Raw genomic sequence first — 14752 nt, forward strand, 5'->3', positions numbered from 1 at the left:
GATGCAAGCAAAGAAAGACGAGGAGCAAGGACTGAGGGGGCGACGCAAGAGTCTGTGGGGGATCACTACCGCCACATTATAGAGGTTGTATTCTATCCGAATTCAAGAGCATACTGAAGAATGGGACTGACAGAAATGTAATCTTGAAAGGTCGTTTGGTGCAGATTAGTCCTACAGATTTCAGTTGTTGTTGTTTTGTTTTCCAAGGGATTACTATTATGTCATGTGATAATAAATCAGCATCATTGTGCCAAATACTGGACGTTGCATGTTTCCGTTGGAAAGCTTGAGGTTGCACATCTTTCAAAACTTATAATGTACATGTACATGTAATATTGTGTGGATGTTTACATGTTTGTCGCCGTTGCTTGATGCATGTTTAGTTCTAATAACGTATTCTACGACGAGTTTAGTGTCAACGTTTTTTACACCCTGAGACACATTATACAGTAATCCTATGTCTTCATACCTTGTGACACATTGAACATGTAATTTTCTATCTTCCTCACATTTAATTTGACTCTACTGACACTCTTAGCATGTTGTTTTACTTGCTCAAGTTACTTTTATTTACTTTTTTTTGTCAACTACACGTAATTAAACATGCACTGAAATTTTATCATGAATGATAAAAGCACATTAACTTTGCAGACATGCTTGATTATATTGTTAAACCAAGGGTGCTAGGTTAAGACATTAAGACTTTGCCACATGACAAATTTGACACTACAAATCCATCTGTTAGAGAACAGAAGTGCATGTATATGAAATACAAACAGTAAAGCAGTACAACTGTGCTTCAGCAACCAAATCTGGTTTAAATAACATATACAGACCAAGACATCCAATTCCACATACATGTAGTAGCAATTTTATTTGAGTTGAACGTAGGTGTAAGGACTGTCATAGAAGGTCAACTTTCCATTGTCCTCTGGTAATCTCCAGAGACAGGTTTCAGCAATTCCCTATCAAACGTGGCTCAGCAAATGAAATGGTGGGTGACACTGTGAAATAAATAACATCATGCACAGTGCAGTAAAATGCAGGGCAGTGACGTATCGCTACATTCTCAAATGGTGTCACTTCATATGTGTAACATGCTCATACTGAAATCACATTCAAGGCATGTGTCCATTCTTTGCCACAGCATGTCATCACTTAGCATATTATACAGTATAATGCATTGCCAGATTAGATGATGCGAGTAGCAGATCAATATAGGCCTACTGAGGGTGTGGCAACATCTGAAAAAAGTTGGAGTGAAGTGTTAGAAATAGTTGTAGCTTTTCTAAGACTATGAAAATAAAATTTACACCTCAATTGTTCCTGGTGGTAGATGACATCTTCCTGACTTCTTTCCCGAAATACTGTATCACATTATCTAATCAATACAGTCCTGCAAGCAATCATATTGTGCATGACGTACACACTCCCAGCCCTGCACACGAGCACATTGTGATCCCACTGTCTAATAAGATCAGATCTTGTTCCTCCAGTATACACAGTTTTAATTGATTGTATGATTAGTGATAATCAATGGGTAGCTCTGTCTGAGAAGAAATGAAGATAAATTGCATACAGTATCTCTACAACTCCGGGACTAGAAGGGATATTTAATATTTGTTACAGAGAATTACCTATAAGGTATGATCTGGCAAAGAAGAACACACAAAGTATTTTCAACTATAACCTCCACCAAAAAAGCTCCTACTAATTTCATTCCATTATTTGCAAGAAATCACAAGAAAGGGGAGGGGCTGTCTTGAAAAGAAATTATCTCAATGTCACATTTTATTTCGTGAGTTTACGCAAGAACTCTCAGTGAGAGCCTGCTCAACGCGCACGCAGTCATATCGCTTCTTCGCACGTTATGCGAGGGAATAAGTTCCCTCTATACATGCAGTCAAAAAATCCAGTCTTATTCTTCTTTTGTACTGAGCATCATTGTACCATTTTATCAACTTCTGGATAATTAGATATCGTAGCTCAGTTAGAGCTGAATTATTGTTTCTGAAGAGGACTATTATCAAGTGATTTTATTAAACATGTAAATTTGACCCTTCGAGCTGACAGGAACATACTTTAAAAAGTTTAAATAATGCATCACAAAATTCACAAGAAAAGTTCAAAAGAATAAATTTCATTTCTCATCAAATCCATCATTAAATGGTTGGTTGAGTGAGCTGAAACGGGTAAATGCTTTTTCTGATATCTGGCAACATCTTCAGATTGAAATTTAGAAGGAAAAAAAAAAGAAGAAGATAGGGTTGGCATAAGAGAGGGCATCTACTATTAACGCATCTTCAAGAACTGATGCTTGATAAATCTGTTCATATATTCTATATATGCTTACACATGTCTTCTATAAAGAGAAATGTATGTCTTCCATTATGTGACATACACAGCCCAAAGACCAGCCTATGATACTTTACTCAGCTATAGCCAAAATAATACCCACGGTGTAAGCAATGCCATTGGTGGCATTTGTAGTTTTAATACACGACAGAATATGTAGTACCAACTATCTCATATACACCTGCGGAAATAATTTTTCCACTTTTTTCCACCTCACGCCACAAATCTCTGTCTCATAATGCTTGTCTCTGATTTATGCACTTTATAATCTCTTCATTGATCATATCACAAGAAAAATGCATCCAAAAGAAACATATTGTACTATTTTACAATTCTGAAAACAAAAACCACCCCAAACAGGCTATTTTAGTTATTGGAGATGGCTTTGCAGAATATGAAGACATAACCTCATAGGTAGCCTTCCCATTTCCCAGTCTAACTTGTCTTGAAGTTGATGGGGGGGGGGGGGGGGGGGGGGGGGGGGCGGGGGAATCATTTTTGAGAAACTTATGACAGGACCTAGGTAATATTCATTATATTATGATATTCTTGAACAGCATGTCACGTACATTACACATTCAGTTGGGACAAGTATAGTTATATAAGTCATTTACAAATGTTCTACGTCATAAACTTAAATATATTACACTAATATAGCTATAACAACAATAAATGAAAAGTTATTTTGTTCTTGATTTTTGTCTCAACTTCTGGCCGTCTCCTTTGAATGCTTGGAAGGAATCTGGTTCGTCCTGTTGTGGAGAAAAAACAATAAAGAATACAACCAAAAATTGGTGATGATCAGTACAGTCGCTACTTTCATGTATGGGACTACAGCATGACCAATATCATGACTTTCCAATTCACTGAAGAACTAACTGGCTTAAGTTTGGCCCAAGGACTTCAGAATGATATCATCATTCATTCCACAGCAAATCAAAATGATTTAATTGATATAACTAGCAGAGGCCCAGTTCTGAGCTTTGGAGCATTTGTACGCTAACATTTTGACTGTGTGCTTTGCTCAAACTTAGAAATTATAGCTTCAAAATCATTCAATCGCATAATAACCCCTGAATAATCCATGGAGAATATATCAGAATTACTTCATTGGAACGGTCACCTCCTGAACTTGTATTTCATTCTCATCACAGCCAGGGAATTGATCTACTAGGCCATCAAAACAATCTAATTTAAGGTAATTAAGTTTGTTGAGGTATATGTACCTGTATTAATAAACTACTTTTTGTTTGTATTTTACATACATACAAAACTGATATGTAATGTTGTGTACTACAGCCATTTATGGAAACATCAAAACAGGCTCATTTGCCTGTATGGAGAAATCGTGTTCCAGTGCGCTACATAAAGCATATAGTATGTCAACTAGGAAGATAGAAACTCCAGAACTCACCAAACCAACTCCATTGCTAGCTGCAGAAGGTCGTATCCTCCTGATGAAGGTCAGTGTGCCCTTCTTGTAGTCATAGTTTGGGATGCCCCTGAATTATCACGAAAAACAAATTGGCATTTGAAGTCAGTATGGAATTGCAGAACTGCAGAGTGTGGTGGAAACAAGATTTAATTTAATCAATGCTTTAAATATAGGAACTTTATACTTTTGCAGGATGCAGTGATATATCAGATTTGCAGCTTCACTGAACAGATTATGGCATTATACAGGAAATGATAACATAATAAACAAGAGACCCGCGGGTCTAGCGCTCACCTGAGTATCGCAAGTTCACCTTTCACGCAGTCACTAATCTAAATTATTCACAGCTCTACCAAAATTTGACCAGGCATTCTCAAGTAGAAGATGAAAATGTACAATAAGGGCCCAATTTTTTTAAGATTCCTTAATTTGGGGGGATTGGGGGCCCCCTGGGGCCCTCTGGGTGGGGCATGGTGCCCATTTTGATAAATTGAGATCCTGACCCCCTAGGGATGCTACCTTCCAAGTTTGACAAAAATCCATCATGAGGTTTTCAGGAAGAAGATGAAAATGTACAATTCAGGCCCCCATTTGGACCCTTCCAACCACCACCCCCCCCCCCCCTACCCAAGAGGGGCACCCCTGGATCTCCTATGAACAAACTTGAAACTACAGTCATTAATGTACTCACTCATAGTATTATCTCAGCTCTATATATAACTTCTGATTCTAGAGAAGATTTATAAAGATTCCTTCATTTGGGGGATTTGGGACCCCTGGGGGCCCCCTGGGTGGGGCATGGTGCCCATTTTAACAAATTGAGATCCTAACCCCCTAGGGATGCTACCTGCCAAGTTTGGTGAAAATAGGTCATGGGGTTCTCAAGAAGAAGATAAAAATGTACAATTTAGGCCCCATTAGGACCCCTCCTCACCCCCTCCCTCCCCTGGGTCCCAAGGGGGGCACCCCTGATTCTGCCATGAACAAACTTGAAACTACAGTCATCAATGTACTAACTCATAGTATTAACTTAGCTCTATCACTTCTGGTTCTAGAGAAGAAGATTTTTGCGGATATTCCTTAATTTTGGGGGGTGTGGGCCCCCTGGGGGCCCCCTGGGTGGGGCATGGTGCCCATTTTCACAAATTGATTTCCTAACCCCCTAGGGACGCTACCTGCCAAGTTTGGTGAAAATGGGTCATGGGGTTCTCAAGAAGACGATGAAAATGTACAATTTAGGCCCCATTAGAACCCTTCCCCACCCCCCTCCCCTGGGTCCCAAGGGGGGCACCCCTGATTCTGCCATGAACAAACTTGAAACTACAGTCATCAATGTACTAACTCATAGTATTAACTTAGCTCTATCACTTCTGGTTCTAGAGAAGAAGATTTTTACAGATTCCTTAATTTTGGGGGGTTTGGGCCCCCCTGGGGGCCCCCTGGGTGGGGCATGGTGCCCATTTTAACAAATTGAGTTCCTAACCCCCTAGGGATGCTACCTGCCAAGTTTGATGAAAATCGGTCTTGGGGTTTTCAAGAAGAAGATGAAAATGTAAAAAGTTTACGCACGACGCACGACGGACGACGGACGACGGACGACGGACGACGGACGACGGACGACGCACGACGCACGACGCACGACGGACGCCGGACGAAGGGCGATCGCAATAGCTCACTTGAGCCTTTGGCTCAGGTGAGCTAATAAAATGCCATCCCGAAGATACTTGCATATAAGAAACATAATTCTATCTTATGCTGCAGGTTTGACAGAAATTTGTGCAACTACTGCTACTACTACTACTACTACAACTACTACTACTACTACTAATACTACTACTACTACTACCACTACTACTACTACTACCACTACTACTACTACTACCACTACTACTACTACTACTGATAATAATAATGTCATCTTCTGTATCCAGGGTAGCCTTTTAAGTGCTGCCACTGTTCTACAAGAGGGCCCTATACCATTATTATTACCCTAGCATTGCCAGGTATACACCTGTGTCGAGATGGACATTGTGGGCAAAAACATCTTGATCAAGGACGCAAGCACTGGGCGGGAATCAAACTCCGGTCCTCCGATTGGGAGCCGGGAGTCTTATCCACTATGCCACAGTGCCCCCATAAGAAGAAGTGATACAGCTGATAAGATTTCTATAAGTACCTCTGTGGGATGTCTTCTGGAGGGATGACAGGCTTGTATTCCACATTCTTTTTCTTGCCGTCTAACCTGTGACCTTCCCCTTGGAATGCCTGCCAGGATGAAATCAATCATAAGTACGACTGTAAATGTACACTACTGTATACACCATATATTTAGCGAGTCTCAATTTCGTGAATCGGGACTTCCCGACGATTTCACAAGTGGTTAAATTCACGATCGTGGAGTAATGCACTGAATGGAGAAATGTATACGTGTGCGTCACATTCATATCGGGATCAGAGTCTTTAATTTCGCAAATAGCACCTGACTCGCGAAATTTGCAAAAATAAAAACCTCGCAAAAAATTTGGCATATACAGTATTCTATTTGTGATGACACAGCAGCAAAATCATGTCATAGTGGTAACAGTTCTGTGCAACCCCGGTGAGCAGAGGTTGGAGAGATACTATAATTTTCATTGACTGCTAAGCAGAACATAAATGTAATAAAGTTAACAGTTAACAAGACATGTTTAAAGTGATAATAAATGGGTTGAGTGTGTAGGTGTGTGTCAACTTATACCAACTTCAAGTATAACATCAAAATTTTTCAGTGACAGAATTTTAAAAGACAGAGACATAACACATCAGATTATTTGTGATTCCTTGAATAAGAAATTTTATAAGCATTTCATGAATACTTGAATATAAATGTAAATGTATACACATAATACATGAAAATTAAGCATAACACCAATCTAGTCTTCTGTGCAATTTAAAAGGATTAGTTTATGCATGATTAGCTGCAAATTCATTCATGTCTGACTGAATTATCTCTGCAAATCAAAGCATAATATAAATTGCTCAAAGCACTCAAAGGAACACCAAGCTAGGACTCTAGGCAGAACATATCGTGGTACTCACTCTGAATTTGTTGACATCGATGTACTGTGAATAGTCTGTACTATCCATTTGCATGTCCTGACAGAAAGGGGAGAAGAAAGGGAGGTTTAGTAAGAGAACAGTTTGGTGTCATCACTCATCTAATATATAATTCGATATGGTTGTATCTACCCTTTCATATATCATGCTTTGACAATGTTTGATGTAATTTTCAAAATACAAGTTAAATCTCTTTGAATTCATGAATGTTGTCTGCACTCTATATCTTTGTTCAAGTATTGTGTAAACACAGGGTTTAGTCTTTATATCAAATGGGTTGCCCATGACCCTCTTCCATAGGCTCGAAATGAGCCTCAATCAGTTAGAAAGACTCCACAATGTTTTAAAACACTTGGGAGATTACACAAGACTATGGTATCAACGTTTCAATATCATTTATATCACAGATGGCACAACAGGGAGCACTGAGGACGTACACCAGCACAAAATGAATAAAAGTAAATGTTGCAGAACAATGTACACTGTCACAATTAGCTGTGGCATCACACTAGCTGCAGGATGGTAACCTGTTTCATACTGAATTCTGACACAAGCCACCAGGATCCCGTATGGAACGGGTTAAGGCGCACTCACCTCACTTTCAGGTTGCTTTTGTTTTGGTGCTACAGGTTCCACATAGTCTACAGGGGCAGCAAATTCCACCTGCACATCGATAATCAATGGCAAAAAGAGTAAGAAAAGAGAAAGGAAACAGTGAAAAAATATACTGTACAAAGAAAGAAAACTACCTTGTATTACATTAGACAGTGATTTCAGAAACTCTGATTATGGGGCCTTTTGGTATCTTAAAGTAGTGAGCAAATTCCTATCCTCAACTTACTGAGCATCAATTATGCCAAGGTTATTGTAAATGTTCCAAAATTGCAGGTTGGCAAATTTGCTGCATGCATTAAACAAGTTGCAGATTCATTCGTCTTGAAACATCAGTTGATAAAGTCATGTACTGAATCATGCTGGAGTCAATCTAACACATAAACTAAATGAGTGTCCCACTCACTGACTGAATCATGACTCTTTGAGTGCATTTGTCACTGAGGTGCTATTCAGACGGACAGAGATTAGAAACAGAGGGGGTAATAAATAATTCGGGTCTGGCCTACTACAGACCCATCCCCCATAACTTTATGTTCACTTCTTGGAAGACATTACTAGTATTTCAAACTGGCAAATGGTTCTCATGTGTCTGCTATATACTTTGCTGCTAAAAACAGATACTCTGGACGCACAGCATTTACTCCATGCACCACGAGAGTACATGTAAGGTCTTATAAATTAACAGTATTAGAATGCACTTTGAACACATAGCATAGCTGGTTTTGTTTCATCAATTTCACTATCCAACATCTGTTTGCCCATTCTGGGGAAGCATTCAAATTATACTTACACTCATGTCACACTCAATAATTGACACTGCATCACTTGGCTTTGTCTCCAACACTTCCAGTTCATATATCTTGAGCAAAGGGAAAGGGACAGTAAATGTGAAAACAGAACTATTATCAGACATGGCATTTTTACAGATGATAAAGATGGCAGCAATGTCTAATCTTTTCAATTAAGTATAACATTATCTTTCAATTGTTTGTGGATGTAATTTCTATGACTAATATCTACAGCCAGCACTGCACTCTTATCAGAGAGTGGAACAGAAGAGTTTTCCTTTTCTCTTTCTCCAAGCGAATAGAAGAAAGTGGCTTGTTTAATGTGTATTTTTATGTATGTACATGTAGTTCTACATAACCCAATAGCTCTATCATGTATTTGAGTTGAAATAATGGATAACAAGCATCTTTCATTTCTCCTCTCCCCATCCGTAATTCACTCTCTACTATCTTTTTGTTTACTCCAAAACTTTTCACCCCACTGTTTTGTGTATTTCCTTCTCAAATGCCACCACATGGCCTGGTTGATACTTGATCCACCCATTTTCCTGTATTTATTTGGGCGGACTACTCCACTGGGTTTGCACCCTGCTCCTTGTGAGGAGTAAGCAGATCTTTAAGATCTCAGATCTGAGGAGATCTTTTACAGGCATAAGTTGTGACTCGCTCCCACACGGGACCTCCATTTTGTGTCCAATAGGGGGACAGAGCGTTTTGCCTCTTACGGAAGGGACGGCATGATAACACATGATACTGCTCAGCTAGACTCATCAGGACATGAACTCAAGCCATTTGATTGCATGGCAGACACACTACCAACTGAGGCACCTCATCACTCGATATTGGCTTGTATGATATCACTATAAACATGTTACTTCTAAAAAATATATCAATTAAACTGAACTGAACACAACACTCACAGACAGTATCAAAATTTTCTTGAGTTTCGAGGCCGGTCAGTAGTAAAAACAAGAGCGTGCCAAGCTCCCATCATTCTTTTGCTGTTCTTATTTACATGGTGCAAATCAACTAGCAGCCTTACCTTGTCATTGTACTTGATGGCAATCATATCACCTTTTGTTAGGCAGGCAAACCCCCTAAGTATGTTCTCCAGGCTGAAGAAATTATACATGTTAAGGACACAATGACGAAAATGTTACACAAACAATTGTGCACTAAGAAAACAGCCCCTATTGACCAAGGACAGACAATGCATTGTTCTGATTAGTGTGGAAATGCACCAATATGTATTAAAATCTACCCCCAAAAATCCTTTGTCTGGCAAAATGATGGGAAATCAAATTTTCTTGCACAGTTAACCATATCAAGCTTTCAGATGTGATGCTGATACATATAAAGAACAATCTATGCTACAGGTACAGTGTAAGCACCAACAGCAAGTACCTGGTATGTTTTATTAGTCCTCTGAATCTAACACATAACCATGTCACATCTTTGAAGCTGTAATGCATTGATTGCTTTGAACTATAACCCCAAGCTATCAGATTATTATGTAGACACATCATAAATATTGTATTCAATTTTCAAAAAGCTGTGTTTTGTTTTGCTTTACTCCCATCAGAGAAATGTTTTGCAGAAAAAGTGTAGTGTATAATATTTTTTCAGTAATACTGAGTTCAAAAATATAAGCTCCTTTTTTTAAGAGTAAACTTCCAGTATTTGCAAATGAGCTTATTCACACACACATACACATACACACACACACACACACACACACACACACACACACACACGAAGGTATGCGCAAAGAAAAAAGGAAAGAAAAGAAAAGAAACAAAACCCAAATGATTTTGATCAAGAAAGGATACACAGCCTTGGGATTGAAAATATCGAGGAAATCTGTGGACTGTGGCTGGAACTTGGAGTAGGTAGCAACAGGAAGTCCATTGGCCTCCACCTGGATGTTTAGCAAGTCTCCTTCATCTAGGAGCAAATTCTGCATCATCTGTGACAGAAAAGAATGAGAAAAAAATCCAAGAAGCACACAAGGTAATAAACACTACAAGTGGTGTCAATGTACTGTAAAGTGGATTTTTTCGCGCGACAAATTTTTCACGCTCGGCCAGGTAAGAAGAGTTTCACTTGTTTTTAATTCCACGGAATCAAGACATCAAGTACTAGAACACATGGCAAGGAAAAATATTCGCAAAGCTTTTATTTTGGTGCTAGCTTCTGGTTGCGTGAAATGCGCAAAAATTTCAACACCGTGAAAATGTCCACTTTTACAGTAACCATAGATACATGTTTGCTTTGCCTCAGGAGACCCCTTTACAGAGTCTGGTCTCATTTTACAGAGAACATTTTGCTCACTGCTCATGAAGTGCTAAAAATCTACGCTGCTAGCTTAGAGAGGATTGACCAAATTGTGCCACTGGGCAAATGTGATGTCTGGAAAGTCATCCAGCAAGCCTCAAGTCACATTTTGTCATGACATACAGATGAGAACCAGCAAAGAAATAAGTGGTGCTTTGGCATCAGGACTCTTAAAGGGTGTGTACAGTTCTGGTCGAGGTGAGGATTTAGCTTTTCACGTTTTGCGAGATATTCAGAAACCACTCTATGAAATGTCAAAGAGGATGCAATTCTATTAAAAATGGTATCAAAACTTTATTTGATGAAAATAAGTTTTGAAATGGCTGAGATATCCAAAAACAAGGTGCAACGATGAGATCGTAATAAAAGGCATGGCCTGTAGTCTTTTATTATTATCACTTTTTGGGATATCTCAGCCATTTGAAAACCAATTTTCATCAAATAAACATTGAATCCTTCTTAAAATTACATGCTCTTTTATATTTCATAAGAGGTTTCTCATTATCTCACTAAGGAATGTTCAAAACATGAATCCCCACCTCAGCCAGTACTGTACAGTCCCTTTAACAGTAGAAAAATCTCTGGATACAAGTCAAAACAGCAAGAAATGAAGAAAACAAACCTAGTACGTTTTATGGTTATGTCACAACAAATCAGCATACAAAATTTGCAAGGGGGCAAAATTACTATTTTAACATCATTCTTGTTAAGCACACATTCCAATCTTTTTTTTTAATGGTACAGTATATGCTTCTCCTTGGAAAAAAAAAAGGTATGGTGATAGTTACCCAGTATGGAAGGTACACCTTCCCCTCATCGGCCACAAACTCTAGCACCCCGCAGTGTGTTGTCCTGTTGTGCTTCTTGTTATGTAACTTGAACAGCATTGGGTACTCTATGTGAAGTCGAGCTACAAAGGAAAAGCAAAAAAGCCTTGAAGTAGCTGGTTCATCAAAAAAGTCATCCAGTGAGCTGTTCTCCACACCTTCACCTTTGGTTTTGGTTTTACTATACACATATGATTGTATGATATGCACACATAGGAACATCTGTCTGTCAGTCCATAAATATTTCCACCAATAGGTCTGAGATATCAAACCAATGTTTCATTTTCACTTGTACATCAGAGTCAGGGAAGAGAAAAATGAACCATTTACAAGATATGTTCATCTTCAAATGAACAGACTTGTAACAGGAGAAACCTAAAGCTTGATACAGGCATGACATGTTTACGTGACAGAGGAGTACAGAAGAGGACCTTCACTGGCATTTAGCAGAGGAATGAACAGGTGATAATTGGTATAGTCAGGGTACAATATCAAAGTATAAGAAAACATTTTGGAACTCATCTTTGATCCTATCAATTTGAATAAACATTATAAAGTTGACTCCTCTTATAACGAAGTTCTCTTAACTTTCGTTATATCAAAATTTTGTTACAACCAAACAAATAAACAATGAAATACAGAGTGGATAATGTTGTGGCTTGAATTTTTTACTTCATTGTTACCAAAATTTCATTATAACCGTGTTTGCTATAATGGGAGTGCACTGTATACACTTGCATTCTTGTATTTGAAAGTTTGCATAGAAACAATGACAACTGACTTACCCAGGGTATCAAGAGCAGAAGGCGGCATGATGACTGTTGAGATCAAAATCAGAAAATGTATTTTAGTACAAGTGTATTAGCTAACAGTATCAAATACTGTTTCTTCTGGGGTTTGTAAAAAAAAATAAAAAAAATAAAAAAAAAGTCCTGAAACTGCTTATCCGATAGTGGTGAGCCAATGGAGTAAAATGGAGTAAAAAAAGGCCTGAACTTTCGATCCTAGCAGAATCTTCGTTAGAGGCAAAATTACAAACAGGCAGGGAACGCAATCACATGTAAGGACCACACATAATAAGCACATTGTGCTGATGTCAGTTCTTGCATTCAATCATTTACCTCTTTTATATCTAAAAGACTTTCTTCTTTAAAAAAAAAGTCAACTTTAATACTTAAAACCTACAACAAACAAACAAACAAACAAAATCCTCTGAATTAAGATGCAGAAAAGACAGTAGGCCTCACTCTTTCCACCCCTCTCCACATCCTCCCTGTAGGTGCCGGACAGCATAGACACAGAAAAACATCGGTACTGTGTCTTGAACTGGTTCGGGAAAGGAGCAAATGAATTGAACCCGAACTGCAGAAGAAAGGGGAAATAAAAGAAAAAGAAACAAAACATATAACTTGAAATATTGAACAGACTTACATTGATTTACTACTCACTAAAGATTCACGGTCAGATTTTCAGCACAATAATCGAAATGTCAAAACAAAAGAATGTTTCTTTATCAAACATCACTAGAGAAGATCTTTATGTATCAGAAGTCTGCACATTACTACCATGAGTGAACTGGTAAGGATGAGGTTCTAGGAGTTACCTTGGCCACCAAGGCCAAGGTGTATTCAAAGCTTCCTGATCAATTTCATGTTAATTTTAATATCACTTTGTTAAATTATATAATTATCTCTTTGTTTGTTTGTTTGTTCACTGTGCACTGACATGCTGAAGAACAGCCCTGGCTGAAGCTTGTACTGCACTGAAAATTAAATGAATTATGAATAAATGCTTGTCACAATTTTAAGCAGGCAAATGCTCAATGCCACACCATTGCACATGACTATATAGATCCTCAGACTGATCAGAATAAGTGGTACATAGATCTAACGATAACATGATTTGAAGTGATGTTTAGTATTGCTTGTGATGGAAAATGTGATGGGGGATGGGGAATGTGATAGGTTTAACATTTTGTATGATAATTAGAAACCATAGTTTATGAAATATAAGAGAGCATACAATTTTGATAGGAATTCAAAGTCTATTTGAATCGGTTCTGACATGACAGAGACATAAAAAAACAAAGTGAAACAAAGTGATAAAAGGTAGGCCTGCCTTTTATTGGGACCTGTTTGTTTTTGGAAATGTCAAGAATTTCGAAGCAAATTCCCATCAATCAAGCTTTGAATTCCTCTTTAATGGAATTGTATGCTCTTTCATAAGTACATATCATAAGACTTAACGTTAAGAGATTTCTCAGTATCTCACAGTAACTAAGCCCATCTCAGCAAAAACTAGTCTATACCACTCTCAGTCTTACTTAAAAAAAAATTAAAAGATATGATTTAGGAAACACACAACTTCCATATAGCTAGCCGTTCTGTGATCGGCTGATCCACGCCCACGTCGCTCTAACTTGTTGTTAGCTCTAACGTTAGGTAGATACTCATATGTGAAGTATAGGCAGTTGCTCATTCACATCATCAGCGTACCTACTCGTAGTTAATTTATTGCGCAATACGGAATTCCCATCCCGTCGCCTCAAACAGTAGTGAAATATATAAAATTTAGCCATAAAATTTAACTCTTACACACAACATATTTAACACACAACATCTTACACGGGCGCTGGATCTGCTTTAAGCTACAAATACAAATTGGTTGTGGCAAAGATCTTGGTTCTCGGGCCCACAGTGATCATGGTAATGACAATGTAGATCTAGACATCTATGATCTAACGTTAGATTGCAAACTCATTCTTCCATATTCGTAGTCCCACAGTATTGAAATACGTAGACTCTAACGTTAGTTCGCAGCGCGGCCAGCCAACAGACTCATGCCATTACCGATGACGAAATAATTTCAGTGTCTGCAACTGTCGACAACGAAGGATAACTTGCAACCTACCATTGTTACTGAGTTGTCAAAGTCTGCTAGCTGGTGTATCAAACCGGGCCCGGAGTTCCGTGACGTTCGTAAAAGAGCACGGCAAGTAAAATCACTGCTTGCGCTCACCTTCCTCGCAACATTACCACAACACAAAATGGGTTCTTAGCTGTGTATTGTTGTTTTTTGGTGGAAAGTCTTAGGCTTTAGAAGATCCTGCGCCGATAGAGGACGCACTTACGAATTGAACGCTAGACAGCTCGACCTTAAAACAATCCGACCCTGCCAATACCGACGACTACAGTATGTAGAGAAATTGGGTGTCTGCAATCTTGGCCAACTCTTCTTCTTCTTCTTCTTCGTATGTACTGTCCAACACCCCTTAGTAGGGGCCAACCGGACGCCAACCGGAC

General features: G+C 38.6%; 1 protein-coding gene across 1 annotated transcript; it reads right to left on the reverse strand.

The window, feature by feature from the left end:
• Positions 1 to 2879: 2879 nt before the first annotated feature.
• Positions 2880 to 14493, reverse strand: LOC139736700 (ubiquitin recognition factor in ER-associated degradation protein 1-like). The gene is made up of 12 exons (XM_071647448.1): positions 14361 to 14493; positions 12698 to 12812; positions 12236 to 12268; positions 11412 to 11533; positions 10119 to 10255; positions 9332 to 9404; positions 8292 to 8360; positions 7481 to 7549; positions 6869 to 6925; positions 5967 to 6055; positions 3770 to 3857; positions 2880 to 3107 (listed from the first exon to the last, which is right to left on the reverse strand). The coding sequence occupies exons 1-12, from the start codon at positions 14361 to 14363 to the stop codon at positions 3036 to 3038; spliced, it is 927 nt and encodes a 308-aa protein (XP_071503549.1). The 5' UTR covers positions 14364 to 14493; the 3' UTR covers positions 2880 to 3035.
• Between the last annotated feature and the right edge of the window lie 259 nt (positions 14494 to 14752).

This window comes from Diadema antillarum, unplaced genomic scaffold (genome assembly GCF_040938485.1).
Source record: "Diadema antillarum isolate AM-2024a unplaced genomic scaffold, OU_Dant_1.0 seq00000662_RagTag, whole genome shotgun sequence".
In the NCBI taxonomy this organism is placed as follows: domain Eukaryota; kingdom Metazoa; phylum Echinodermata; class Echinoidea; order Diadematoida; family Diadematidae; genus Diadema; species Diadema antillarum.